Source organism: Manis javanica, chromosome 9 (genome assembly GCF_040802235.1).
Source record: "Manis javanica isolate MJ-LG chromosome 9, MJ_LKY, whole genome shotgun sequence".
Lineage (NCBI taxonomy): Eukaryota > Metazoa > Chordata > Mammalia > Pholidota > Manidae > Manis > Manis javanica.
Window position 1 is genome coordinate 532,582 of NC_133164.1, and position 26,184 is coordinate 558,765.

At 54.5% G+C, this 26,184-nt stretch overlaps 2 protein-coding genes and 1 long non-coding RNA gene across 8 annotated transcripts in view; 2 read left to right on the top strand and 1 right to left on the bottom strand.

The window, feature by feature from the left end:
• DCUN1D2 (defective in cullin neddylation 1 domain containing 2) overlaps window positions 1-11,704 on the top strand; it is a 27,326-nt gene extending 15,622 nt beyond the window's left edge. For 3 of the 5 annotated variants that reach the window (XM_073212302.1, XM_073212304.1, XM_073212303.1), the window contains exons 5-7: window positions 7,740-7,822; window positions 8,863-8,959; window positions 10,252-11,704. In XM_073212302.1, the coding sequence (XP_073068403.1) occupies window positions 7,740-7,822; window positions 8,863-8,959; window positions 10,252-10,424 (353 nt within the window). In that variant the 3' untranslated portion in view covers window positions 10,425-11,704. Of the gene's footprint in view, window positions 1-513; window positions 6,557-7,739; window positions 7,823-8,862; window positions 8,960-10,088 lie in introns of those variants that run through there. The other 2 variants (XM_073212305.1, XM_073212306.1) reach the window with 2 other exon arrangements.
• LOC108399958 (uncharacterized) overlaps window positions 8,966-26,184 on the bottom strand; it is a 21,710-nt gene continuing 4,491 nt past the window's right edge. Inside the window, exons 2-4 of one of the 2 annotated variants that reach the window (XR_012120959.1) lie at window positions 16,184-16,549; window positions 15,492-15,796; window positions 8,966-9,990 (exon numbers count right to left, since the gene is read on the bottom strand). This is a non-coding gene — a long non-coding RNA (uncharacterized lncRNA). Of the gene's footprint in view, window positions 9,991-15,281; window positions 15,797-16,183; window positions 16,550-26,184 lie in introns of those variants that run through there. The other variant, XR_005063123.2, reaches the window with a different exon arrangement.
• Window positions 13,471-26,184, top strand: part of ADPRHL1 (ADP-ribosylhydrolase like 1) — a 15,920-nt gene continuing 3,206 nt past the window's right edge. The window contains exons 1-4 of the mRNA XM_037024961.2: window positions 13,471-13,890; window positions 17,775-17,939; window positions 22,415-22,540; window positions 24,066-24,206. Coding sequence (XP_036880856.1) covers window positions 13,677-13,890; window positions 17,775-17,939; window positions 22,415-22,540; window positions 24,066-24,206 — 646 coding nt within the window. The 5' untranslated portion in view covers window positions 13,471-13,676. The remainder of the gene's footprint in view (window positions 13,891-17,774; window positions 17,940-22,414; window positions 22,541-24,065; window positions 24,207-26,184) is intronic.

The following is a 26,184-nucleotide window of genomic DNA, read 5'->3' on the forward strand; positions in this document are numbered from 1 at the left end:
CGCTCCTGGGGTCTGCTTGTCCCCTGAGGTGCCCTGCCTGCAGGTGGACCAGTGTGGGATACCGCATACCTGGACACCTCAGCCAGGAGTTGCATCCAGCTTCTGGGTTTAAATATTTAAATTGCAAAACATAAACTAGTTGCAGGTGTTCGTGTTCTCTCGCATTGATGTCTCGCTGATGAAGGGTTTAGGGGGGTCAGCAGTCAGTACCAGCAGTTGGAGTGATTCTCACAGGGCACGGGATCCAGCCACAGCATGGCTCAGCTCCGCCAGAGACGGCAACCCTGTCCTGGTCTGGAGACTTAGTTACGGACTTGAAACCAGTTCTGACGTGCATCGGATCACGTCAGTGCCTCTTTCAGGGTAGTATGATTTTGCTGTATTGTACCTATGATTATACATGGTATGTTTGGAAATTTCTTAACTTGATTTTCAGTTTCAGTCTGGTTTATCTGAGGGTTTTTTTCCTGCTTTATCCTGCTTGTTCCACGTTTCCCCTTGAGTACTGTACAGTCAAATCTAAGAGAGAACGCGGTTTCAGCACAGAGCTCTGCGGCACAGCGAATATCGCAACAAAGCGAGGAGCCGACGGTTCGGCTTCCCAGGACACACAGAGCCCTGCGCACACTGCACTGGAGCCTGTCGCGTGCGCAGTGGTGCGCACATTGTTTTGAAGGTAGCACACACCTTAAGCACAGAACACTTCAGTGCTAAAACATGCCACCCATCTTCTGGGCTGTAAGCGAGTCGTGTTCTCTTTGCTGGGAGCAGTCCTGTCTCGACGTGGACAGCTGCTCATTGATTCGGGGGGCCGGCTGCTGAAGGTTGGGGTGGCTGTGGTTATTTCTTAAAATAAGACAACAGTGAAGTTTGCCGCATCCTTTGACTTCCTTTCACGAATGATTTCTCTGTAACGTGATGCTGCGTGACAGCCTTTTACCCAGAGAACTTCTTTCAAAACTGGAGCCCCTCTGCTCACACCCTGTTGCTGCTTCATCAGCTGAGCTTGTGTTGCATCCTAAATGCCGTGTTGTGTCAGCAGTCTTCCAGCATCTTCTGCAGGAGCAGCGTCCCTCTCAGGAAACCGCTTCCTTTGTTCACCTGTAAGAAGCAGCTGCTCATTGGTTCAAGTCTGATCATGAGATGCAGCAGTTCAGTCCCATCTTCAGGCTTTAGGGGTCTGGAAAGACTTATTCCACAACTTATTCCAAACCTGTTAATGTTGATGTTTTGACTTCCTCCCACAAACTGTGAATGTTCTTAATGGCATCTGGAATGGTGAATCCTTCCCAGGAGGTTTTCAATTAACTTGGCCCAGATCCATCAAGGGAGTCACTGTCTATGGCAGCTTTAGCCTTATGAAATGTCGGTCTTAAATAATAAGACTTGGAAGTCAGAATGGCTCCTTGGCCCAAGGGCTGCAGAATGGGCGTTGTGCCGGCAGCATGAGAACAGCCATCTTCTCCTCGTCCCTCCGTCGGAGCTCCTGGGGACCAGGTGCGCTGGCAGTGAAAGGACTTTCTGAGCGGCAGGTCTCCAGAGCAGGCCTAAAGCACTCAGTGACCGTGTTGTGGGTGAAGGTGCTGTCACCCAGGCTGTGCTGTTGCGTTGACACACAGGCAGAGTAGACTGAGCGTCATCCTGAAGGGCCCGAGGATTTTCAGAACGGTCAGTGAGCACTGGCTTCAGCTGGAAGTCCCCAGCTGCATCTGCCCCTGATGAGAGGCGGCCTGTCCTTGAAGCTGTGAAGCAGCCACTGACTTCTTTCAAGCTGTGAAAGTCCTAGATGGCATCTTCTAACAGAATCTGCTCCGTCTGCATCGAGAACCCGTTACTCCGTGTAGCCACCTTCACGAATGGTCTGAGCTAGACCGTCAGCACCTGCTGCTTCACCTGCACTTTTCTGTCATGGAGTCGCTTCTTTCCTCCGACCTCAGGAACCAGCCTCTGCTGGTTTCCGACTTTTCTCCTGTGGCCCCTCCCCTCTCTCGGGTTCATGGAATTAAGAGTCAGGGCCTTGCTCTGGATGAGGCTTTGGCTTAGGGGACTGTCTGATCATCTATCCAGACCACTAAAGCTTTCTGCATATCCGCAGTAAGGCCATTTTGCCTTCTTACCATTCTCGTGTCACTGGAGAGGCGTTTTACATTTCCATCAGGGACTTTTCCTTTACATTCACAGCCTGGCCGATGGGCCGAGAGGCCCAGCTTTCGGCCTGTCTCAGCTTCTGGTCTGCCTTCCTCACTCAGCTTCATCATTTCTAGCTTTTGCTTTAAAGTGAGAGACACGTGAGTCCTTTCACTGAAAATTTAGAGGCCGCTGTAGGGTTATTAACTGGCCTAATTTCAATATTGTTGTGTCTCAGGAATAGGGAGGCCTGTGGAGGGGGAGAGAGACAGGGTGGGGGAGCCGTCGGCCCACACACATCTGTGGATCAAGTTTGCTGTGTCCATGGGTGCAGTGCACGCGACCCCAGAACAGTTCAATAGCGACACCAAAGATCACTGACCACGGACACGGTAACAAATGTGATAATAATGGGAAAGTTTGAAATATTGTGAGAATCACCGAAATGTGACACAGAGACACGAAGTGAGCAGATGCTACTAGAAAAATGGTGGCAGTAGACCGCTGGCCTGAGGACAGCCACAAACCCTCAATTTGTAAAAAATGCAGGATCTGCAAAGCGCTAACATGAGGTGTGTCTACATAGTTTATTTCTGTCTCTTCCTAAAAGTCATGTGTACTGACCTGTATTTTGTTTCCTAATGTAACATCTATGACTCATTTAGTAAAATCTACAGGTCTGGATTTTAAATAGGGATTAAATGAGTATATTAGCAAGTATCTTGTGAAGAGTTCTTGTAAATAAAAGCAACATTATCAGATGACAAAATTAGTTTGGAAACCAAGGGGGCTTGAAAATCCATAGGTAAAAAAACACAGCGCAAACGTTTGGCGTCAGGGCCTGATATCACCCGCGCGCGTGGGCACCGTTCCGTCTCTCCCTGGCCCCGCCAGTGCCCTGGCCCCGTCCCCGCGGCCGGCTCTCGTTGGATCCCCTCTCCCAGCTGGGCTCCGTGGGACCGTCACCCACCACCCAGGAGCCAACGGGGTCTTGCCATGGGGCCCCGCTCAGGGCCGTGCTTGAGCAGGTCTGCTTAGACCTGGGGAAGGCAGAAGTGGGGGAGCTCCGGGAAGACGCGCGTGCCCTTCTTCCTGAAGGAGCGGGAAGCAAACGGGTGCCCGAGGTGTGGAGGCAGCAGCGAGGGATTCTTGTGCCTGGCCCTGTGCCGGAGGAAGAGGGTGCACAGCCTGCACCCCAGGGGGAGAGCTGGGCTGACGGGCTTCCCAGCGGGCCTGACATCGGTGCGAAGCCGGTGCAGCAGAGCCCACACCCAGGGGGGCCTCGGCGTGGGCAGCTAGGACGGACGCTGGGGCCAGGGAGTCTGGCCGTGGACTGCTGGGGCTGGGTGACCCGGGGCTGTGGGCTGTGTCCCGTGTGGCAGGCTGGCGAGGCCTGTCCTGGCCAAGTCCCACCCAGGCGTGGGATAAGCCTTCTCTCCAAGAAGCCTTGGTCCTTTCGGGGAGGGTGCTGCTCCCAGACCACCCCCAGGCAGCAGCGATGCTCGTGGCCGCCAGCCTGTGGCTGTTCCTGGGGCCCTTCCACGAGTGCGGCCCAGGGCCTGGGCTCTGCACTGTGACAGAGTCCTTCCTTGGCTCTGCCTGCATGGACACTGAGAGTCCCTGACGGGCATGTGTTCTCTGCCCGTCCCGGAAAGCCTGCATCCACACTGAGCATGTGGTCAGCTCTCTGCTGTGGACTGGGCTGTGGCCTAGCTGTGCGGTTCCATGGGCTGTCCACACTCCCCACTGGGCCTGAAGCTGGCTCTCTGGTCCCTGGGGTTGTAAGGCCCCCTCTGGATGCCCACACTGCTCCAGGGCAGCGCTCCCTGACCCCCTGCGCTTGAGAGCAGTTTCCCAGGTGTGACGTGCACTCTGCCCCTCTGTTGTTGTGTCTGGTGTTGCTGGTCATCAAGCCATCTGAAGTGATAGCCACCCTAGTAAGCACCTGACTTCACGAGTTGGTTCTCGACTTCTGGACTGAAAGTCTTGTTTTCTTCTGCTCTACTGCACCGTGGTCCTTTCTTCTAGGCTGGAGCACAGTAGCCCCTGGAAAGCAAAGTCCACTGTAGTTGGGGCATTCTCAAGAAAACATGCCGGGGCTTTTCTGGAAGCTGAAGTAGATAGCGGGCAGCGTGGTGACCCAGACGGCGCCTCAATGTGGGTGGGCGTCTGCAGGGAGGCCTCTCACTGGATGGGCCGTGCAGCACTCCGAGCAGGTTCCCGCCACAGATGTGGCTGTCTTTTCTTTAATTTCTGCATTTCCTGATTTTCCCTGCATAATAATCACCTGTACGAGATGTCCTGCTTTCCTGGAATTTGGCTGATTTGGGCCTGAGTGTAATTATTATATTTAAGAAGGAGAATGTACGCAATGCTGACTTCTGAGCAGTTTAATTCATAGAGTCTTATTTAGCTTCATTTTTCAGTGATAATTGCTCTGACCCCACTTTTAAAATAATGGTCATGAATAATTCCATTGTTAAATGGAAACCAGGAGAGGGCACTTTGAAATGCCAATGACTGACACGGCTGCCTGCCTTCTGCCTGTTAATGTCTTCAGGATAACTGAGCCTCTGTTAGAAGTAATTATTTACATTCCTTGCTATTTTGCAGTCGGTAGGATTCCTTCCTTTTAATGTTGAAATGAAAATGTTTACAAAGGGTTACCATTTCACTTAACTTTTGTATGTAGGTATTATCGTTAAGAATTTTTATCTCACAATTCCAAGTTAGTTTGCCAGACATGGACACGTGTCAAGGAAGTCACTGTTTACCTTAGGTCCTCCCAAAGCGGGGCCTGCAGACCAGCACGTTGGCATGAGCTGAGAGCTTGCCAGAATGGCAGGATCTCAGGCTGCGCCCTAAGCCCACTGTGTTGATTAGTAATCACTGCACAGCCACCTCGGAACTTAGTGACTTTAGACAACAGTGTCTCCCGGCTCAGGGTCCCCAGGGTCAGGGATTCAGGCAGGGCTCCACTGGGCGGCTCTTCTGTTCCACCCAGTGTCAGCTCAGACACTCAGCCCCGTTTGAGCTGGCGGCCAGACGAGGCAGAAATGTCCCGGAGAGACTCAGACGAGGGTCTGGTGCCTCGTGCTCCTCTGGTGGCTCCCTGGGGCTTCCTTACAGAGTGGGGGCTGTGGCTGGAAGTCCTGCAAGTGGAGGCTGCAGTGCTCCACGCAGGGGACAGGGAATCCCAGCAGGCCCAGCCCTGGGGTCCCATGGCATCAGCTGCATTTGAAGTCATCACTTCCAATGTGCGTCTCTAATTGCACAATAATTTCCAGGTCATAAACTAGAGTCTAAATTAATTACCTGATTCAAAGTTTAAGAATTTATTTTCTGTCTCCATGAATATTTCAGAATTCAGTTTGCAGGTAAGGAGTGTTTTGAGGCCTTCCTGCAATACGGAGCCTAGTGTGTTCAGCACCTGTTTTAAATAGATTTGCTTTGGCATCAGGCAGAAAAGGTGAGGTTCATAGTTTATCCTGCAGCTCCCTTACTGGGAGAAGATAATCATCATCTTTTTATTTTACATCTATAAACAAATAAAAGGTTTACGGAAATCATTTGCCAGAGCAGTGACTTCTTCTCTCTCTATAAGAGTAACTGAGAGAAGGTAAAATTGCAGTTAAAAATAACAGCCTCTTCAGAAAAAGGTAGATTATTTGAACATTTCAAATATATTGCACTCTGTGTTTTTGGAGGATTCTTGAAAGCTTTCAAAAGAATAATAAAACAAGGTAATTTTATGACTACAAACCCCAAACAGAACAACTGATTTTATGATTTCCCAAGTATACTACATAGTCTGTCCTCTGAAGAACTAAGTATAAATTACAGAGGTCAACTGATACAGGTGTTTCATAGTTCCTAGAAAAAGCATGCACCTGTGAAAAGAACAAAAGGCGAGATTTGGCCTTTATTTCCATCTGGGGTGTGTGTGTGCACACACGCGTGCACGCACACACGCTGCACGCACACGCGCATGTTGAGATTATGGGCAGTGCTGTTCTGTGGGTGATTTTTCCTTAGCGTGTACTAACTGGTGGGCATCCTAATAAGATAACTAAAGCTGTTTGACTCTTTGATTTGATGCAAGGAGCTTAGCATAGTTTCATCCTGTCTAAAATCTGGAATCAGTTGGCTTTGAGGAATCTTGACTTTTGAGGAAGTAAAGTTTCATGATAATTAGCTAATTATTATATCTGCCTGAAGATCCTTTATTGACAGAAGGGATGACTTCATTAATTCTAAGCAGAGCATCACAGATTTGCATTTTAAATGGTAATACCCTCTTCCAAGCATTTCTCACTCAGAAGATAGGACTTTTCAAAGGTTATTGGGAACAGAACGGCTGCTCTGAAGATTCTTGCAGCCGCCAGGCGGCTTCTGGTGTTGGTCCAGCACTCAGGGTCATCCTGGCTTTTGTTGGGGGTGGTTTGCAAATGGCTAAGTCCATCAGGACAGCATTAAACATTTCTATATGGATAATACTAAACACTGAAAGGGCGGGCATTACTTGTTGTGTGGTTTATGAACATACAAACAAGGAATGTCGTGAGGTTTCTAGGGCTAGACTAACCCAAAGGAACTGGATTGAATGTCTGCCGTAGTGCTTGTTTCCTCGCTGGTCTACCTTCATTTCTCGACGTGAGAGCTCTCACCTTCAGGGTAAGTTGGGTGTAGAGTTCAATTCCTACATGAGAAAGATGTAGACTTAATGTGTGGGTAGTTGTCATGATTAAAGGTGGTCTGTTTTAGGGAGGAAACTCCTCAGCCCCATGGTGTGCTTGCTACATTACACATATAAAAGCAGCAGGTGTTAAACTTCAGGGACCAGAGAACGAATCAGTGTTACAAAAATTACAGATTGAAAATAATCTAGCACATCCCCAAACCCAGCATCACGGTTCCCTGAGACATTGTCTTACCATTGAGCCCCACAGTGTAAGTCTGTATAGATGGTAAGAATGATCATGACCTTCTACTCAGGGGACAGTGAGGACATTGCTTTGATTAATGACCTGAACAGATTGCAAATATCCTCCCATCAGTGACGGTACTTCTCGCTAAATGTGCCTGTTGGTCTAGACTGTACCTTCAGAAGGTCGGGCTCAGGGTGCTTATTTCATTTACTTTCACATCAGATTCTGTTTTAGGCCTTATAGAGCAGCAAGGCAGGTCTGTTTGGAAAGCACCACATCCCTTCCTTTCTAAGCAAGCTGTCTAACTTATAGCTTATCACTTAGAAAGCACATCTGCCTGTTTGTTAGAAATAAATGATGTGTATTAATAGTACCCAGGTTGGTTCAGGTTTAAAGAAAGCCTGACATATAAAAATGAGTCTGTGAAACTGATTAATTAGGGGATAATTATTTACATGTCTGCATAATATAATATACAAATCCCTTTTTAAATTTCCCCAGACTTATAAAATGAGGTCACACACAACTGCAGGAACACTTCTGGAAGGGTTAGGCCTCATTACTCCCATGTAAGACTCCTGAATTTCATTGAGTGACTATCCATGTGCTAAAAGCAGTTATTTTTTTTGTTGCAGTAGAAAAGAAATTGGGATCTACTAACTGCTCTTTCTCTTTTTTTCCCAGACGTAGAAATGGCTGTGGCATATTGGAATCTAGTACTGTCGGGAAGGTTTAAATTTTTAGATCTTTGGAACACCTTTTTGCTGGTAAGTGGCCAGCTCCTTACCGTGTGCACCCTATGTGAAGGGGTTCAGCAGGCCATGTGGCTGTGGTACTATCTAACCACAGTATTTTATGCGGGTGTTGTTAACTAAAGTCCTGTACAGAGATCACCAGGTAGCCAGCAGTTACCACCCAGCTTTGCCACCGTGCAGAGCGCCACACCCACTGAGTTTGGGCAGGGCTGCCCGAGGCTGACTTCCAGCTGGGGTTTCAGATGAGGGCTGCAGCCACGGCAGCCGGCCATTTATCACGTTCTCTGAGGGTCCCAAGCTAGCTCTGGGCTTCCTCTGAGGAGCTTGGAACCAAAAAGTGCAGGTACCACGCAGCCTGTGTGCTGAGATGCTCCTGACTGTGGGGCAGGACCTCTCCCCCTGTCCAGCGGGACCCCACTAAATGCAGTCAGAGTCTGATACCATTTTACAACAAAGCTTAGGACGCGCAGGAGGGAAGGAGGGCTTGGCTGGCCCCACCTGCACTGGAGGCAGGCATCCACAACGCTGGGCCTCCTTAGTGAGCTGCGCCTGCTGGTGTGAGGTAAGGGGGTGGGTGTGCCAGGACCCCTGGCAGCACAGACCCCCCTGCTGGCTGAGGGCCTGCTCTCCGCTGGGAAGGCTCCACGTGGAGTGCTGTGCAGACGCCCAGGTCTGACTTTGCAGCCAGTCGCATTTCCTCTGCTGCCCTGGACTGCAGACCCGCCACAGAGGCTGCAAGCAGGGCCGGCTGGGCCAGGGTGCATCCCAGGGCGGCAGCGCACGGCCGACCACGGGACTTCCGTGGGCAGGAGGCAGACGAGGCTCAGTCTGTGCTGCCCAAGGCACCACAGAGCTCAGGGGGACCCAGACCAGCATGTGCAGGCTGCGGGCACCCCAGCATCTGAGGGGAAGAGTTGCTGAAGAGCCTGTGACTACGGGACAGGCTCTGGCACGGCGCCTTCCCCTCACCTGCCTGCGTGCGGGGCTCCGGGGCTGCGGACACCTGACCGGGACGTCTGTCTCCCACACCCGCTGGTTCTTCTCTTATACAGGAACATCACAAAAGGTCAATCCCAAGGGACACGTGGAACCTCCTGCTAGATTTTGGAAACATGATTGCAGATGACATGTCCAACTACGACGAAGAAGGTAGGCAAGTCATAGCGCTTCAGGTGGTGGCCAGAGTGACCCGTCCAGCGATGGACACGGGCACGGGGTCAGGCAGGTCCCCGGGACAGGGTGAAGATGGGGTGGCACCCCCCGCACTGTGTTGGAGAAATCGTACAAAGAGAAGCAGGGCTCCCGATTCAGCTCAGACCGAGGAGACAATCCTCTGAACTGAAGCGTTAGGAAGCGGCTGCGGAGGGCCCTGTGGCAGAGCCACAGAAGCAGACCCATGTTCAGGAGCAGCTGCTGCGAGTGTGACCCCGCCTGGCTCCCCAGGTCACTCGTCCCATCACACTAGTTAAGCTTATTTGAAGATGCCAGCTTGCGCCTCCGTAGCCCACGTTTAGTGGCCCCCACCCCCAGCAGTGCAGGACGCCTGGCCGTGGAGCAGGCCCGCCCACTTGCCACGCCTCAGTGCCCAGCTGGGAGCAGACGCTGGGGGCCACCTCCCCTCCGCTCCTGTGGGTTCTGGGATGTGAGGCTTGCCTTTGATAGCACCCTACCCCAGGGCGCCGTGGTTGGCACCCTTACCTGAGTGTCCTCTGTCCTTGGCCTGCTGCCCAACAGTGGAACACGGGGGGCATGCTAGCTGGGTGGGCAGAGGGCTGCCTGCAGACACAGGCCCCACGTACTGGAGCTCTAGCTCTGCTGGGTGAGCCGTGGCACGTCCAGGTAGGACCCGCCGTGTGAAGCGGAGCAGCGAGCAAGCCACTGGCCTGTGTCTGAGGGTCCTGGGCATCTACAGGGCGCTGGGCTGGGTGAGGGTGGGCTGGCTGGAGGAGGGGCGCAGCTCAGGGGGCAGGGGCCACCCCCCAGCCAGCGGGACGTGGGCTTTGGGGGAGAGCAGATGTGTCGCTCGGCAAGGCTCGACTGCAGCAGGGCCCCAGGCTGTCGCGCAGGCCGCTGGCGAGGGCGCAGGAGTAGCTGCCGCTGGTCTGGATGGGCAGAAGAAGTGAAGGCTTCAGCCAGTTCGTTTCCTGAAACACGGGCTGCAGAAACTTTTACTTGAGTTCCTGAAATATAGACATTGGGGTGTGAAGAAAATGCTTTGAATGTTAAAATATTGCTTCACAACATGGATTTTTAACAGTCTCTGTTTGCTTTCGTTTAGGAGCGTGGCCTGTCCTTATAGACGCTTTCGTGGAGTACGCACGGCCGGTGGTCACAGGCCGTAAACACAGGCCTCTCTAGGCGGGAGGTGAGGGGCCAGGGCCACAACCTGACGCGTCCTGCAGGGGCACCTCGGTCAGTCACTGCGCACTTTGTCTCTGCAGATGTCATCCTTGGCCGACGTGAGCCTGGAATGGCCATCTCGCCACGCTCACAGAACATGGTGGCCGAGCATGGACCCATGAGGAGCCACTCAGAAGACAGCAGTTCAGTGTCCAGAGTCGGGGCCCAGCTGCCACTTTGGGCGATTCTGTGTGCTGCTTACCCTGTTCTGTGAGACGGGACCTAGAGCCTGCCTGTGGGACTGCAGAGCCCGCTGTGCAGTTCACGGTTGGCTGGAAGAGCCAGCAGCCCCCACAGCCTCTGCCGAGTCCTGTAACCACCGCAGAGCATGTTTGTGTCCTCAGGAGGTGCGTCTTATACCAGGCAGAGCCGTTAAACATGAGCCCTAAAGATGAGCCTGTGGATTACAACATTCTTAAGCTTGGTGCCAGGAATTCAAGATGTATATTTTTGAAATTATGAGATAATCTAGACTTGCCAGATCTGATTTTGTTTTAATTTTCTCTGGATGTTCATCTGAAGATCACTTACAGTTCTCACACACCATTATATCGTTTGCACAGGTAGTGTTGAGCAGCTTGTGGTTCCAGGAAAGCTTTATTTAAACTGCTTACAAGCCAGCAGATCTATTTTACTCCTAATAATCATCTGCATGAGATTCCTAAGAAGTTTGATAAAGTATGCTTTCTAAAAGTATATTTTATTACATCTAAAAAGACATTTTTCAATGAAAAAAATATTTATTTTATGATGATGAATTACAGATCTGCAAACCAGGTGAGTTAGTTCCTTTCAGCACTGTGATAGCCATGGCATCCACCCACCCTCTGCACGGCCGCACACAGGCAAAACGAAGCCAAGCCCGAGGCCTTCCTCGCGCGCAGGCTGTGGGTCTAGCATCACGATGCCATCTGATATTGTACCGTTTGCCTCGTCAGAGGGGATCCTCGGCCTGGGGCAGGAGCGAGCACTTGCTGACCAGGGGGAAGGCCCCTGGGGCTGAGCCGAGAAGCTCCTGCGGGCAGTCGAGCAGCCCTCTGTGGACCCTACCTCATACTTGGGAGACCTTCAGGTCACTAGTGTGCCTGCTGCCCTGCTCACCCAGCTTATGACACACATAAATTTGGGTCACCTCAGGGAGGGACTCACCTCCGATTTCCTGTAAACAGAAAGTGTGCCTAAAGTGCAGTTCAGTTGCCTTCCGAAATCGCCATCGCCGTTCTCGGAAGCGCTGTGCACCCTGAGGCTTGTGTGCACTCGCTGTGTGCGACCTGCTTGTGCTCCGGGGGCGGCTGGCAGTGTAGGCCTGGAAGGGGGTAGACAGGCTGGCGACCAAGGCCTCGGCTGGGTCTGCCCCTCACCCCTCCTCCCAGCCCTGCCGAGTCTGCCAACAAAAGGCAGAACGCGGCCATGTCTACGTGTCAGTCTGGTTCCGAGAGGACATTTATTTTATATAATAAAAGCCGGCTCTAATAAAAACCTCATTTTGAAGCATCCTGCAAGGCTCCGTGGGTTCCTGGCACGGAAGCGTTCGCCGAGGAGGCTCTAGAGCTTGGATGATCCTGTGCAAATTAGTGGAGGTCTGTGACACTCCTATTCTTAACACTTATAAGTTGCTTGGGAGAAGTTCCATGGGGCTGTTTATCAGTAGGTCTCAAAGCCCTGCTATTGGACAGAGGTGCTTGCTTCACACACTTGGAGTTTTTTTTTTCTAGGAATACAGTAAGCCCTGAGCATGCTAAGAACTTCGAAACGTTAAAATGGGCTGTTTTCTGTGGCAGCGTGGGCTCCTTTTCCCTCCGTTGTGGGGTGTCAGGCACTCACCCACTCATGTCACGATTGGTATTGTCATGGGGCTGGCAGAAGAGCCACCTCTGCGACGCAGCAAGCCAGCTCCTTGGGGGACGTTCCCACGTGCGTCCCACCTGCTGCCCTTGCTCAGAGGTCAGGTCCCCAAAAGGACTGCTCCAGCCTTCTCTTATCCTCAGTAGCACCTAGTGGTCGAGTCTGGTCGTTCCAATGTGAAAAATTACAGACGTCCTAACAGGATTTCCTTGAGTTGGTGGGAATTACATGCCAGAATACACTGAAATGCAAACTGTACATATGTTGAAAATTTGCAAATTAGGCAAAAGTAATAGGTTTTATACATATATACACCTTTGCCTTCATAGGGTGCCTGCGAGGACTTTCTGGAGTGGACATGTTCTTTCTGTCTTGGTGACGTAAGATGTCTGTGTTAGTGTGACTTGGCAAAGGTCGGGACGCACACCCCTCAGACCTCGGGCTCCACAGGAACAAGGCTGGGCTTGCCTGCCTGTTGCCATATTCATAGTTCTCAGCACACAGTCGAGTAATGTTGGGTGGACACACAGGGGGTCCCCCACCCTTTCCCATCTGCCAACTCAGGCTGGTAGTGAGGGTCACCCCTCATCCAAGGCAGAGGCCCCACTGCTTTGGAGTCAGTGAAGGAATCCAGCCACCCTGCTCTCCAGGGAGATTCCCACACAGTGACGCCGCTCTCCCTGTCACGGCAATGGCTGTCGGTCTGTCCTGCTGGACAGGGGACCGCAGGCCTCCCAACCCAGGACTGGCAGGACCTCAGAATCGTGCTGGCTGGGGTGACCTCCAGAACCTGGTTTTAACAAGTGCTGTTAAAGTTCTCCATGTTCATGCAGGTGCATCTGGTGTCTTATTACTGGAATAAGTTTTATTTTCACTGGTAGAAGCGTCACACTGCACACTCTGGGCTGATCTGTGACCATGTGCAGGGCACTGAGGAAGCAGTGTCCTGGGCACCCAGCCCCTTGCAGGCTGGGGGACAGCGGGATGGACTGCTTTCCTAGCTCCTGTTTCGAACCAAGAGCCGGGTTCCCGCGTGCCGCCTGAACCTGCAGGCCCTTCCTGCGCATAAACAGTGGAGCCCAGCAGTCCCCTGGCTCTTGGCTTTGGTGGCTGAGCTGGGGGAAAAGCCCACCGTCTCTCCCCACCTGCCCCAATGGGGGGCTCCTTCTCCTCATTAACATTTTCTAAGTTTTCTGTCATACCATTTTATAATAAAAAAGTTTCCTCCAAAATAAACTGTGCACGTAGTGGATGAATCTCAACATTGTGTGAAGTGGTCAAGAAGTCACACCAAAGGCCGGGAGCCGACGTGCGGGGGATGGGACTGCGGGCGGGGGGTTCGGGGAGGGAGGCGGGGGACGCTGCACGCAGGAAGTGCCCAGGCTGTGGGCGGCAGCTGCAGGCGCGAGGGGCCCGGCCTTCCGGGGCTGCAGCTGGTGCCCGGCCCACGTGGCTCTGCAGAAGGCGCTGGGAGCGCTGGCCCAGAAAGGCGGGGGCTGGTGCCGCCCGCGGAGACCCGGTGCCAGCCATCTGGGAAGCTGCCCGCAGGGCCCACCAGCGGCGGAGGTCGGGGGCAGGGACGCCGCGGGGAGACGCAGGCCCGGTGCGGGGGCGGCGCGCGATGGAGCGATTCAAGGCTGCGATGCTGCTGGGGAGCGTCGGGGACGCGCTGGGCTACAGAAACGCCGGCCGGGAGGGCAGCGCCGCCGGCGCGAAGATGCGCGCGGAGCTCCAGGCGCTCGGAGGGCTGGACCACCTGGTGCTCTCCGCGCAGAAATGGCCAGTGAGCGACAACACCATCATGCACATGGCGACCGCCGGGGCCCTGACCACAGGTAAGCTGCGCCCTTGCGGCCGCCCCTGCCCAAAGTGGCCGTTTAATACCCACCGGTGCCCCCCGCCAGCCGCCCTGCAGGCGACCGCGCTGCCAGCCCCTGCCGGCGCTGGTGTTCACAGGCGCCCCGAGGCCGCGCCGCTGTCTCCAGGGCGAAAGCCAGCGAAACCTCCAGCTTTGGAGCAGTTTGGGGGAGGAGTCAAGTTCCCCTTGTGGATGCTAAGCGTTCTTCTGAATTGATTTTTGAAAGAATATAAAATAATAAGCTGGTTGGACCTTTGGACCCATTGAGTAAGATTGTTTGGAGATTACTTCTAAATTCTGATGAATTAGGGTTAAAATGGCTTCTACCAAACTAGCATCAGCTTGGATAGTTGCTTCTCCTGAGTGCATCCTAAGAAAATTCTATAAAACTGGTTGGATTTGGCAGGAGCATGGGTCGGGGGCACAAAGCTTCTTGAAGTGTTTAAGTAGCGATTTGATCTTAGGATCAAAAAGTTTTCACATGAGTTTCAGAGAAACAGGAGGTGTTTAAATATGTAGCTCAGCTCTCCTACAAGTTACCTTCTCGTAAAAACCTGTGTTTTTATTATGTCCCTGCAAACTCGAGGTCCGAGGCAGCTATGGCCGGTGAAGCGTCAGGCACCCCCGTGTGCTGACAGCCGCCGGGTTTAGACCTGCGGTCACCCTGCGGGAATGCCGCCTGCTTGGCGGCTGGCCCCTTGGCCGCTGGGAAGGCAGCCAAGCCGCCAGATAAGAGCCTGTCAGTGAGCAGCGCCAGCGTCCACACCACCCCGGGGACCCAGACACCCACTGCCGGGCGGCATCTCGTGTCCCTGGGGTAAACTGCACCCCAGCCGCTCAGCCTGGCCAGCCACCCCAGGACCGTGCCCGAGAGCAGGGCCTTCAGAACATGCCACATCCTCTGGCTGTCCTCACCCCCAAGCTTGGCTTCCCTCCTTCGTGTCTGACGCATGTGCGCACATGTGTCCTCTCCATGTTCACCCTCATCTCCACAGCAAGTTCTTGTGAACAGCCAAGTCCACGGCCTGGGTCCTGTGTGGTGCCCTCCTGACAACGGCATGATCTCTGAGATTAGATCAGATCACGCGCTCTGGGCAGAAATGGGACGCAACCCAAACACGACATGAAATGTGTACAGTGAGACCCTTACGTGACTGTCGGGCATGGTTTTTGAGGAGGAAAATGAGCCCCTTGACGTGATCACAGCCATCATCTGTGGGGAGCAGGAAGACTGCCGTGTAGGCTGCACCCCCACTTCTGGGCGTGGGAGACCACTTGGGACAACCAGGCCCTGAGTTGCATGCCTCCAGAAACTCAAGCATGTTTTTTCCAAGTCACTAGCGATCTAAGTGGAACTGTCATTTAAACTTAGCTCTCAAACAGCCCATTTATTTTTCTTTAACAAGCTGTAGTCTGTGGAAGGGGCCCCAAGCCATACTTGTAAGGGTGAGATGGTTACAGCTATGTGCCAGGCGCTGTGCCATTCACATATGTCATCTGACCTTCTTGTCACGCTGAGGCCGACTTTGTTATCACAGCATCACGTGCAGCAGCACATGGACAGGTTAAGTGACTTACCTGCTGTCACAGCCGAGTGAGTCCAAACAGGGACCGGAACCCAGGCACCTGGTCCCAGCACTGGTGTTCGTGAGCGCTGTTCCCATCAGTGCAGGCTCTGCCGTGCAGATATGTCCAGGATCCCAGAGGAAACAGGCTCTTCACCCTCTTTTCCAAAAACAGGCAGACCTCTGTCAAGTGCAACCAAGCCTGGGCACATTGTCAGTCTCTCCAACGAGTGCCTCAAGCTGGCAGCCGTGCAGCTGGGCAGTTCTGCTGGGGGGCGAGCATGGCGTGGAAGGCCGGGCAGGCTCGTGATGTCCTCCCTGTGGGTGTCAGAAAGGGGCAGAATTGGCCGAGATCAGAGTGACCCAGGGAGCAGTGCCCAGCACCCACCAGGCAGGCAGGGACCCCAGGACACCAGGTGCCAAGAGCTTGCCTGACACTCATTCACCCTAAGTGCCCTTGTGTGCGTGGTCCTGTGCCCGTCACCCAAGGATGAGGAGGGGGTCACCCCGGGCTCAGGAGCAGGGCCCTCCCAGTCACCACCTCCTGGCCAGAAGCCGCCGAGGTTACTTCCCTGCTCCGAGCCCTGTGTTGGGATGAAGCTGGTTCCAGGGATGGGACAGCGGAGGGGAAGCTGGAATGGTAAACCTCAACGGAGGGCCGCCCATGGCAACAGGGCTCAGGTCTGTGTTTCCAAAGTCCCTTACATGTCATGGTCAGCAGCTCCAACTGTGGTGGCCGGGCCGTGTCGCCACCGCCACAGGAGAGCCCTGGGCCCGGAGCAGCAGCAAGTGCCGTGTGCCCGTTGGGATGCTGCAGGCCTGACCCGGCCGGTGCTCTCGGGCTGTGCAGGCCTCTCCCTCCACCTGTGGTCCCTGATGGCAGCATCTGGAGAGGCCGACGCTCACGTTACAGAGCAGCGTGATCCTGGCACCATGCCTTTTCTTTATCATCCACTGGCAGGGAGACGGGCTGTGCCACAGGCCACTTTGTCCTTTAGGGTCCCAGGGAGGGCAGCCCAGCCGCTGCATCAGGTTCTTCAGCTCTGGACGACATTTCTAGTAAATTCTAACCTGAAACCAACACAAGGCTTTGGTTGCCATTTTGTTTTTAAGGTTTTTTCCTTCAAAATGGATGTGACTGCAGAATGAAATGAATTATTTGGGGGACTCCAGAGGGCGGGGTGCATCAACGGTGGAGGCGCCTGGAGAGGCTGAGCTGCCGGAAGCCCAGACCGCCCAGTGCTCCACCCAGAGGGTCCCTCTTATTCCCGCAGGGTTACTGATGGATGGTCCCCCACCCCCGCCCTGGGGCTCGCAGCCCTCATTCCTCCTGCAACGCTGTGCGAGAGGTGGGGCGCATAGGAGGACTCAAGGCCCGCTTTCCAGTACGTCCCGGCCCTGGGCTCCCCCCCAGGGTTCAGCGTCTGCAGATGGGACTTGGTCCTGAGCAGGGAAGAGCTCACCAGGCCCAATCTCCCTCCCGCAGGCGCCAGGACCCCGGCTCTCTGGCACCCAGTATAGGTCTGGTCAGGCCCTGAGGAGGTCAGGGGTTCATGCCAGCAGCGCTCCCCTGCCTTCTCTGAGCCCAGAGGTGGTCTCCCCCTCCTGCAGCATCCCCCCACCCTCCCAAAGAGGAAGTGCACCCCCAGGAGGGGAGGGGCAGTAGCCCACACACAGTCAGCACAGGCAAGTCTGTGGGTGGCTGTGGGGTGCAGCTGGCTGTGCCCTCCCCACCCCAGCCCTCTCTCCACCATGTCGTCCAAATCCATCTACCACCTCTGGCCTTGGTAACCTTACCTGGGAAAACCAGTGTGGCAAACCCGACCCACCCCAGGCAGACTGAGTGACGCACAGCGCCTGGGCCCGCCCGCGGGGCAGGGCCTGGCCAGGCAGTGTGCTGGGCTTCCCTTGGGGAACAGAGAGGTGGAGGTGGGAGAGACTGAGCTGCCTGCACCTCAGACGCGGGGCCTTAGAGCCCAGGTAACAGGCAGGTTCCAATCCAGCCTGTCCTCATGGGGACAGACCATTAGCCGGATGTGATGACCCCGGGCTTTTCCTGGCTGCTGGCGTGTAACTGGGGCCAGGGCAGTAACGGACTGTGGTGACTGAGGTCCAAGGGGAATCTAAGGGGACTGTGTGCATGTCAGGTCTCTGTGTAGCAGGGTCTCGGGAGATGAAGCCCCATGATTTCCCTCCTCTTGGGGCACGGGTGCAGGTCCTGTGTCCCCTCTGCCTTGGGGGCTTGCAGGGCAGTGCCCTCGCTCAGCTTCACCCTGCCATTCCCTCTCCTCTGCAGACTACTGGTGCCTGGATGACCTGTACCGGGAGATGGTGAGACGCTACGTGGAAGTCCTCGAGAAGCTCCCAGAACCCCGGGCAGACCCAGCTACTGTGGAGAGCTGCTCGCAGCTGAAGCCAGATAACTACCTCCTGGCCTGGCACACACCTTTCAACGAGAAGGGTCAGGGAACGCTTCCTTCCCTGTGATGCGCGTGCCGGGGAGCAGCGCAGATGCTAACCCACCCACTGTCCCACTAACCAGCCGCACAGCGGGTTGGCGCACACTAAGCGGTTCCCAGGGCTCCCTGCGGGGCAGCACCTCCCCCTGGAGAGCCCACCCGCCCAGTGGGCATCTAGTCAGGGGATGCCAGCTGCCCCGGAAGTCTTGTCACCATCCCCCAGTTTATTTTCAGAAATATTTTCCACTGCTTTCTCTTTGAGTTTGTATTTCTGGCTAAAGCATCATCCGCCACCTCGTCAATACCTGTCTCCACGATGCTTTCGGGTGTCTGTGGGCTGCTTGAGGGGCGCGTGTCTGCCTCCAGGGCCCTGCTACTGGGGTCATGGGCCTGCCCCACTGGTTTACGCTAAAGGGTGGTGTCTATGAAATGCTGCTCTGCATGCAAAGAAGCAGGAAAATGGTCACAATGAGGAGAAAACCCAGGAAGCCCAAACCAATGAGACCCCACATAGATGCCAGGCCCATCAGGCAGGAATATGAAATAGCACGTATTCCACATTCTCAAAAAGCTAAGTAGAAGCATGGCAGTGTAAAAAAGACCAGACCCATCATCCAGGGAAAACACTGCACTGTCTGAGCTTTAAAATACAGGGGCTGGGGCTCACGGCAGGTCAGACATTTCAAAAGAAAACACTGTGAGTCCAGAGGCACAACAGCAGAAACTATCCAGGTGGGACACAAGGGAAAAGCGGCCCGGAAGTACGAGCAGAGCGCTGTGAGCTTGGGGACGCCCCAGCCTCCTGGGGACACGGAGGCCCCCGGCACCCCTCGCTCAAAACCCAGCACAACGGAAAAAGACACGTGCCCAGAGAAGGACGGCGGCACGCCTGCCGGAAGGGGCACCAGGAGGAGAGCGGAGCAGCATCACCGAGGCGCAGGGACCAGGCCAGGCTGGCAGCCCACATCCAGGAAGCTGTCTTTAGGGAATGATGGCTGCCTGGCCTCTCCCAGGCGAACGCCAGCCGGAGAACCCGGCACCAGCCAACCTGGGCCGTGCCGGGGGGCCGTCCAGGCGGGAGGGAGGCCTCCCAGGTGGAGACCGTGGGGGCTGGGCCCTCGGTGGGTGCGTGAGAACTTCAGGCTCATGAGCTGACTCCGTAAGAGGCAACTGACTTAAAAATAAAAACGTTCTTCAGGGTTTATAAAATTTGTGTGAGCGGATGTCTGTCACGATAGTGTAAAGGCTGGGGGGCGAGGGGAGGCACCCACTGCCCTGGGCGTGAAGCAGCGGAGCAGCAGAGAAGGCAGCAAATGGCTGAACGGTGACCCCAGGACAGCCACTCGTACGCCCGACGGTTAAGCTAACCAGCCAAGAGAAGATGGAGTCCCTAAACGAAATACCTGCCGGGGGACAACTGTCATGTGACCTTGCCCCCAGGCCTGCCCACCCAGCGCTCCAGGCCAGCACCCTCCCCTCAGGGAGACCAGGCCCTCTGTCCTGGCACACGGTGACCCTGCTTGCACTGCTTCAGCGTGAGCACCGCAGCACCCCCACTGTGGGGTGGAACGGGGTCTCCACCTGCAGCACGAGAGGGTGTATTCTGCCCACTGCCTGGGCACACGTGCCCAGGGCATGGCACCAGTGTGGCTCCCACCACTGTCCTTTCTCTGGTGAAAACCTTGCTGCAGCCCGTGGCCATGTGTGGGGTCCTCCTTGGTGACTCCAGGCACGTGGCAGGCGCAGAGGACCGAGGACTGCGGGCTCCTCCTGGTGGTGGACACTGAATGGCGTCCTCCACACGTGGGGGCTCTTTGCCTGGGACTGGAAGCCACATCTTTCTGCTCAACAACATTCAATCCAAGAGAGGCAGAAGGGAGAGGAAAGGGCACCGGTACCGGGACCGAGAGCACAGAGCAAGGGGACAGGCTTCGGCCCCACCGGCGAGTACCTCGGGTGTGCGCACGGTCTGAAGACAGGTGAATGGTGGGGTTTTCACGGGATGAAGAAGCAAGCTCAGCCATGCGCTGCTTAAAGAAATACACTCTCAGCACAAAGACATGGACTGGTCAGATGGAGAAAGGCATCCCGTGCTGGCATTAGTCAAAAGAAAGCTGCAGTGACTTCAGTCACAACACAGAAAGTAAATTTTGGAGCAAGGAATATTGCCGGGGGAAAAAGGTAATTTTATCATGACAAATACATCCACCCATCAGGAAAACATAAGCCTAAACATTTCTGCTTGAATAAACCTTCAAAGCACATGCAGCAAAAACAGACTGAGCTGCAAGACAGACAGACAAGTCCAGACGCAGGCGGAGACTCCGTTACTGGGGCCTCAAGCCAGTGACTTCAGCTTTCTCCTTGAGAAACTGGTAGAGGGAAAGCAAATTAAAACCAAAGAAACAGAAATAACAAGGAGCAGAGAGAAAACCAAACAGAACAGAAAACAAGAAAACCAAAAGCGGATTCGTTAAGATTAAAAAGAGTTGATAATCATCCGACCCAGACGGATGAGGACGAACGGGGGACACATAGAGCTGCAGTATTAAGGCAGGGCGAGGTGACATCCCCAAGAGTCCGTGAGAGGGACAGGGAGATGGGGCGTTACTAAGAATCTTATGCCAATAAATTTAACAACTTAGAAGAAATAGACAAATTCCTCAAAAGACACGAAGTAGTAAAGGCAACTCGAGAGGACATCATCTAAATAGCACTGTATCTCTAAAGAAATTACAGAGAAAAATCCCAGGGCCAGACAGCTTCAGGGGGAAGTCTACCAGACATTTAAAGAAGAAATAATACCAATTGTACACAACTCTTCCAGGAAATTAAAGAGGACTAGTGCTTCCAAAATGCATTTCTCTGCTCTCCAGAAAACTCTGAAATAAGGAATGAAAAGGGATGCCGCAGACTGGGAGAAGCTGTCGGCAAAGCCTCTATCTGGTACAGGATTTGAATCCTGAATGTGTAGAGAACTCTTCAAACAAAGCAACCCAGCACAAAAGTGAGAGAACTGTCTATACGAACATTTCACCAAAGACGTGGACGGCAAAGAAGCTCATGAAAACCCGGTCAGCGTCATTTGTCGTTAGAAAAATGCAGATCAAAGTTAAAAAGACCGACCACAGAAAATGTTGTCCAGATGTTGGGGTGAATGCCCGGGGGGCTGTAGAATGATCCAACCACTTTGGAAACTGTTTGGCAGTTTCTTAAAAAGTCAAACATTCACCCATCATGCGAACTAAACTTTCTACTCTTTACCCAAGAGAAAAGAAAGCACATGTCCACAGGAAGATCTGGAGATGAATGTCCACAGTATCTTTACTTACAACAGCTCCCAAAGGGAAACTGCCCAAATGCCATCAGCAGGAAAATGGATACACGCATGGTGGCGCGTCCATCCAGCGGGGCACTGGTCAGCCAAGAGGAATTGTCTACCTGCCTTCGCTGGGCTTCACAGGTGCTGTGTTCTTCACACACTGTGGGTTGGTGGCGACCCTGCTTTGAGCCTGTGTCGGAGCCGTTTTCCCAGCAGCGCTTGCTCACTCCGTGCCTCTGGGTCACATGTGCTGATTCTTGGCGATATTCCAAACCATTTCATTGTCACCATATTTGTACAGTGACCTGTAACCAGCGAGCACCACTCACTTGAGAGTTCAGATGACCGTTAGCATGTTTCAGGAACAAAGTGCTTTAAATGGAGGTACGTGCGCTGTTGTCAGACATAACACTACTGCACACGAGCAGACCACAGTGGTGTGCGCGGCCTTTGCATGGCTGGGACACTAGACAACTCATTCAGCTCGTTTTACTGTGACACCTGCTTCCTTGGGTTGTCTGGAACCGACACGCACCTCTGAGGTTTGCCTGCATAGATACCATGGATGGGTCCCAAATAGTCATGCTGTGTGAAAGAAGCCAGGCAAAAAAAAGTACATTCTGTATGATTCCATTCATTTAAGCTCTAGAAAATGCAAACTGACGTACGTCAGATCCGTGCCTGGTGGGGAGAGCGGGTGGGGGTGGCAGACACAGTCACTGCCTCACGTGGGTGCCAGCAACGGGCATGTCAACACTTACTTGATACTTTAAATATGTGTCTCGGTTATACATACATAACTAACTCGGCAGAGCTATTTTTAAAGAGAGAATGTGTGATTGAAAGCAAACTGGACACAGTTCTGTCTTCTACATTTTTCCCAGAAGAGGCAAATGATGAGCAGTTCCTCGAGCCATCAAAAGTCATTTTTAACAGCTGAACAACATTCCATACGTGGAGGCTTTGCAGTTTACTTGACCTCTTTGTCAGACATGTGGGTGGTTTGCCTGTTACTCATTCATTTAAATGGCACTGTGATCACCATGTTACTACATGAATTTTTATACATTTTCAGCTTATTCATGAAAGTTAGATTGCCAGAGGTGGAATCCCTGGAGCGAAGGTCTAACCTGAGGCCCCCGACGCCCCACGCAGGTTCAGGATTCGGAGCCGCCAGCAAAGCGATGTGCATCGGCATGCGGTACTGGCAGCCGGGGCGCCTGGGCACCCTCGTCGAGGTCAGCATCGAGTGCGGCAGGATGACGCACAACCACCCCACAGGTAGGGCCGTGCTGGGCCCGGACCACCCCCAAGCGACCCACTGCGCTCACTCTGCTTGTCTGTTGGCACACGGGGGCTTCTAATCTTTGCTTCTGCTTAAATTCTGTTTTCAACCGAAAAAGAGGGATTGGCAGTAAGTGTGGTGGTGTCGCAGAGACAGAATTCTCATTGGCTTCATGTCAGAATAGAAGAAAAAGGAACGTTATATGAGTGGCTGGAATCCGGGTTGAAGTGGGACTTAGCGGATGTGCCACATGTGGTGAGGCGTTGCCCGCTGCCCAGGCTGTGTGGGCTGGGGGAGCCAGTAAGTGCCCCAGACCCTCCTTCCTCTCCTGACCGGGACGACCCCAGCTCCAGGAACCGGGCCGTCCTCTCCCAAGGGTGAAGTGAGGCTGCAGTTAGTGGAGCACAGGCCCTCGGCACCTGCTCACAGTGCCCCGGGACAGTGCCCCACACTCCATCAGATGGGGGCTTCCCTAGGGCGTCAGCTCATTTCTAAAAGGAAGACTGGCTTGAATCTCTCATACCTGTGCCACTGTGCCCCCTGAAATGGTGGCGAGGCAGGGGCATGCCCCTCACTGCCCCAAAAGGTCTAGGGGCTGCCAGCTGCTCCCCTGCCTGGCCTCCTTTAAGGCCGCTCCCAGCACCCAGTGGAGCAGGCGTCACCACCAAGGTCCTGAGGGGCGCCCGTGCCGTCCCAAGGGCACTGGTGGGGTGCAGCGGCAGCCGGGCATCTGAGGAATGGACGTGGCACCAATGGTCCTCTGCCAGCGGCCACGGGCAAATATGTTCACTAGATCTTGAAAGTTCAGTGGAAAGTCCGCTATTTCAACCAAACGGCAACATCTCAGAGGGTTGGAAAGCAGCGCGTGCCAGGTGTGGCTAACTGGTCCAATAATGTGAAGCGGACACAAAAAGCCTTCGGCTGTGAGTGTTGAGCCTCTGGAAACAAAACGATGAGCACAAGGGTCCAGTGAGAATTTAGAGGGCTGAACATCGGCTAGGAGATTCCCCATTATCATTGAAGAGTGTATTTCAGGTGTTTAGTAGGTAAATGACTTGTATATCTAGAATGGTGGGTGAGACGTGCGGGTCCAAGTGTACACAGTTCGCAGTGGAAGTGCGTTCATCTCCACTCCTTTGCACTTTTCAAACCGCTGTCGGCAGTGAGCGTCAGTTTTTGTCATAGTGGCTGCTGTCCCTGCTCCAAGCCCAGTGCTCTGTGAGAGGGCAGCAAGGTAGCGGTCAGGACCACAGTTAGCACTCTGGGTGCAGGAACCAGTCGCTTACTCCCACACCTGATGCCTTGGGCACAGAGGGCACCCCTTCCAGGTGGCAGTGCTGAGACTCCTGTGCCCACAGCAGCCCTGGCCAGGAGTTACCGCTCCCCTCTGTGCAAGAAGCATGTCAGAACTCAAGAAGCAAGGACCCCAGGCCTGTCTGGATAGTGGCATGTGGGTGCTCAGAGCCGAGAGCCCGGCTGGTCTGCCTGCCAGCTCTGCCCTCTGTCTCCACTGCCCTACAGGCTTCCTCGGGTCCCTGTGCACCGCCCTGTTCGCATCTTACGCTGTGCAAAGCAAACCGCTGGTGCAGTGGGGCCGAGACATGATGCGGACCATGCCGATGGCCGAGGAGTACTGTAAGAAGACCATCCGGCACCTGGCAGGTGAGCCTGGCCTCCTCCAACCCTGTCCGTGGGCCAGGAAGGGCTGTTCTCAATTCACACTCAGGACGGATTTGGAAAGACCTGGCTCCCAAAGAGGTCCGGGTTCTCTCAGCTGTGGTGAGCCCGGGAGCATCCCCATGTGTCTGCCTGAGGGCGACCCCACAAGGAAGTTGTGAGGCAGGGCCTGGCCAAAAAGCAACCTCTGCGTGTTGCGCCTGGGCCGGCTAGGGGCACGGGGTGCTGGGTGCCGCAACCCCAGCCTCTGGTCTCTGCAGCCAGAACAGGGGCGGGGCATACCTGGAGTCACTTTTCAAATTGCCCTGAAGTACCCATTCCTGAAAGGGATGAGGACATGGACACTGACGCCCACCCTGCTGCTGGACCTAGTGGGCGACTGAGCCCTGACCAGGAGGCCAGACAGAGCCGGGTGCCCGCTGGGGACACGTGCTCCCAGCTTACCCGGCGCTGCTGCCACGCGGCTCAAGGCTTCTGGCAGCCAGTGAGGGATTCCTCGGCCCGTCCTGCAGAGGCCAGGGGCCGTGGCGCAGCTGGGGCTGGGCAAGCAGAGCCCTCAGCTCATACCCCTTTCCCGCGAGCTCCCAAGGCAGGCTGGCCGGACTCCGGGCGCAGGGCTGTCTCCTCAGGCCTTTAACATCGAGCAGGATGGAGACACACCTGCGGCTTCAGGCACCCTGCAGAGGAGCATTTCCGGAAGGACCCACTCGTGCTGGAGGGAGAGGATGGAGGGTGTGGATGCAGGCGCGGGTGGGGTCTTCTAAACAGCCTGAGGCTGAAGTCTCGACAGAGAGGCAGTCAAGTCATTCACTGTCACCCTGCCAGGTGTGACTCCACTCTGAAACGCCTTGTGCAAAGCTTCTAGAACAACTTCACAGCCGCCTGGACACAGCGCTGGCCCTGTCTGATGAGCAGTGAGCCACCTTGCTGCTCTGGGCCGGCCTGTGTCTGTGAGCTCAGCCGTGCACACAGTGGCGGGGCCGCACTTTGTTTCTTGCGTCCGATTTAGGTCCGTGTTAGGACCTCGGGCTCTCTGCAGCCAGGGGCCAGGCCTATGGGCCAGGCCACCCACCTCTCAGCCAAGTCAGGCCACCTTCCCCATGTGGAAGGCAGGTGAGCCAGCCAGTGGGAGACCGCGCAGCCCGCTTCACGCTGTGCCAGCAAACATTTCCCGAAGAGCCTTGAACAGGAGTCAGAAATGTCCCCTGAGCAAGGACAGGGAGTAGGGTTGCTATTCAGAGAAGTCTTAGACTTTACGCTTTGATTGATTTTAAATCTGACTCCCAAGTTTATGACCTTCTATGGCGCAGACTCTTTTTAACAGAACACCTAAAATTGTCCAGAGAAAATAATGTTCTGAATGACACCCACAGGAAACATTCTTCTGGGGCCTTGTGCTCAGCGCACGACAGCGTCCCCGGCAGGATGGGCCACCAGCAGTTAGCACCACGCCTTCACGTTCAGATGTCCATCTCCACAGTGGACGGCCATGTGCTTGGGAGCGAGGCGGCCCCCCCACCCCGCCAGACCCCCACCGTCTGCACCCATGCTGACAGGAGGCACTGGCCTCTGCAGGGCCAGGGGTCTTTGAATTCCTGTCCCTGCCCTATGGCTCTGAGTCTTTTCACTTTTAATCTCATTTCCCTGAAATGGGCCGTCTGTTGGCTCTGCTTTTAGTTTTGTGAAAGAGTCGGGCCAGCACTTCCCAGAGCCTGCGATTCTCTCAGCAGCCTGGAATGTTATCCCAGGGCCTGTTCCGGACACCTCATGGTGTCCCTGTGGCTAGAAGGGCACAGTCTACAGCCAGTGACCCTATCCCGTCTCCCTGCACGGCCCCCTGACCACAGACAGGTACTGCGGGGGGCCCAGGGGAGCCAATGGTCCCCTTGGGTGTTGCTGGCCACATAACCACCCTGTCCCACTCCCTGGCGGCCGGTGGAGCACGGGCCTGCCAGCCTCGTGC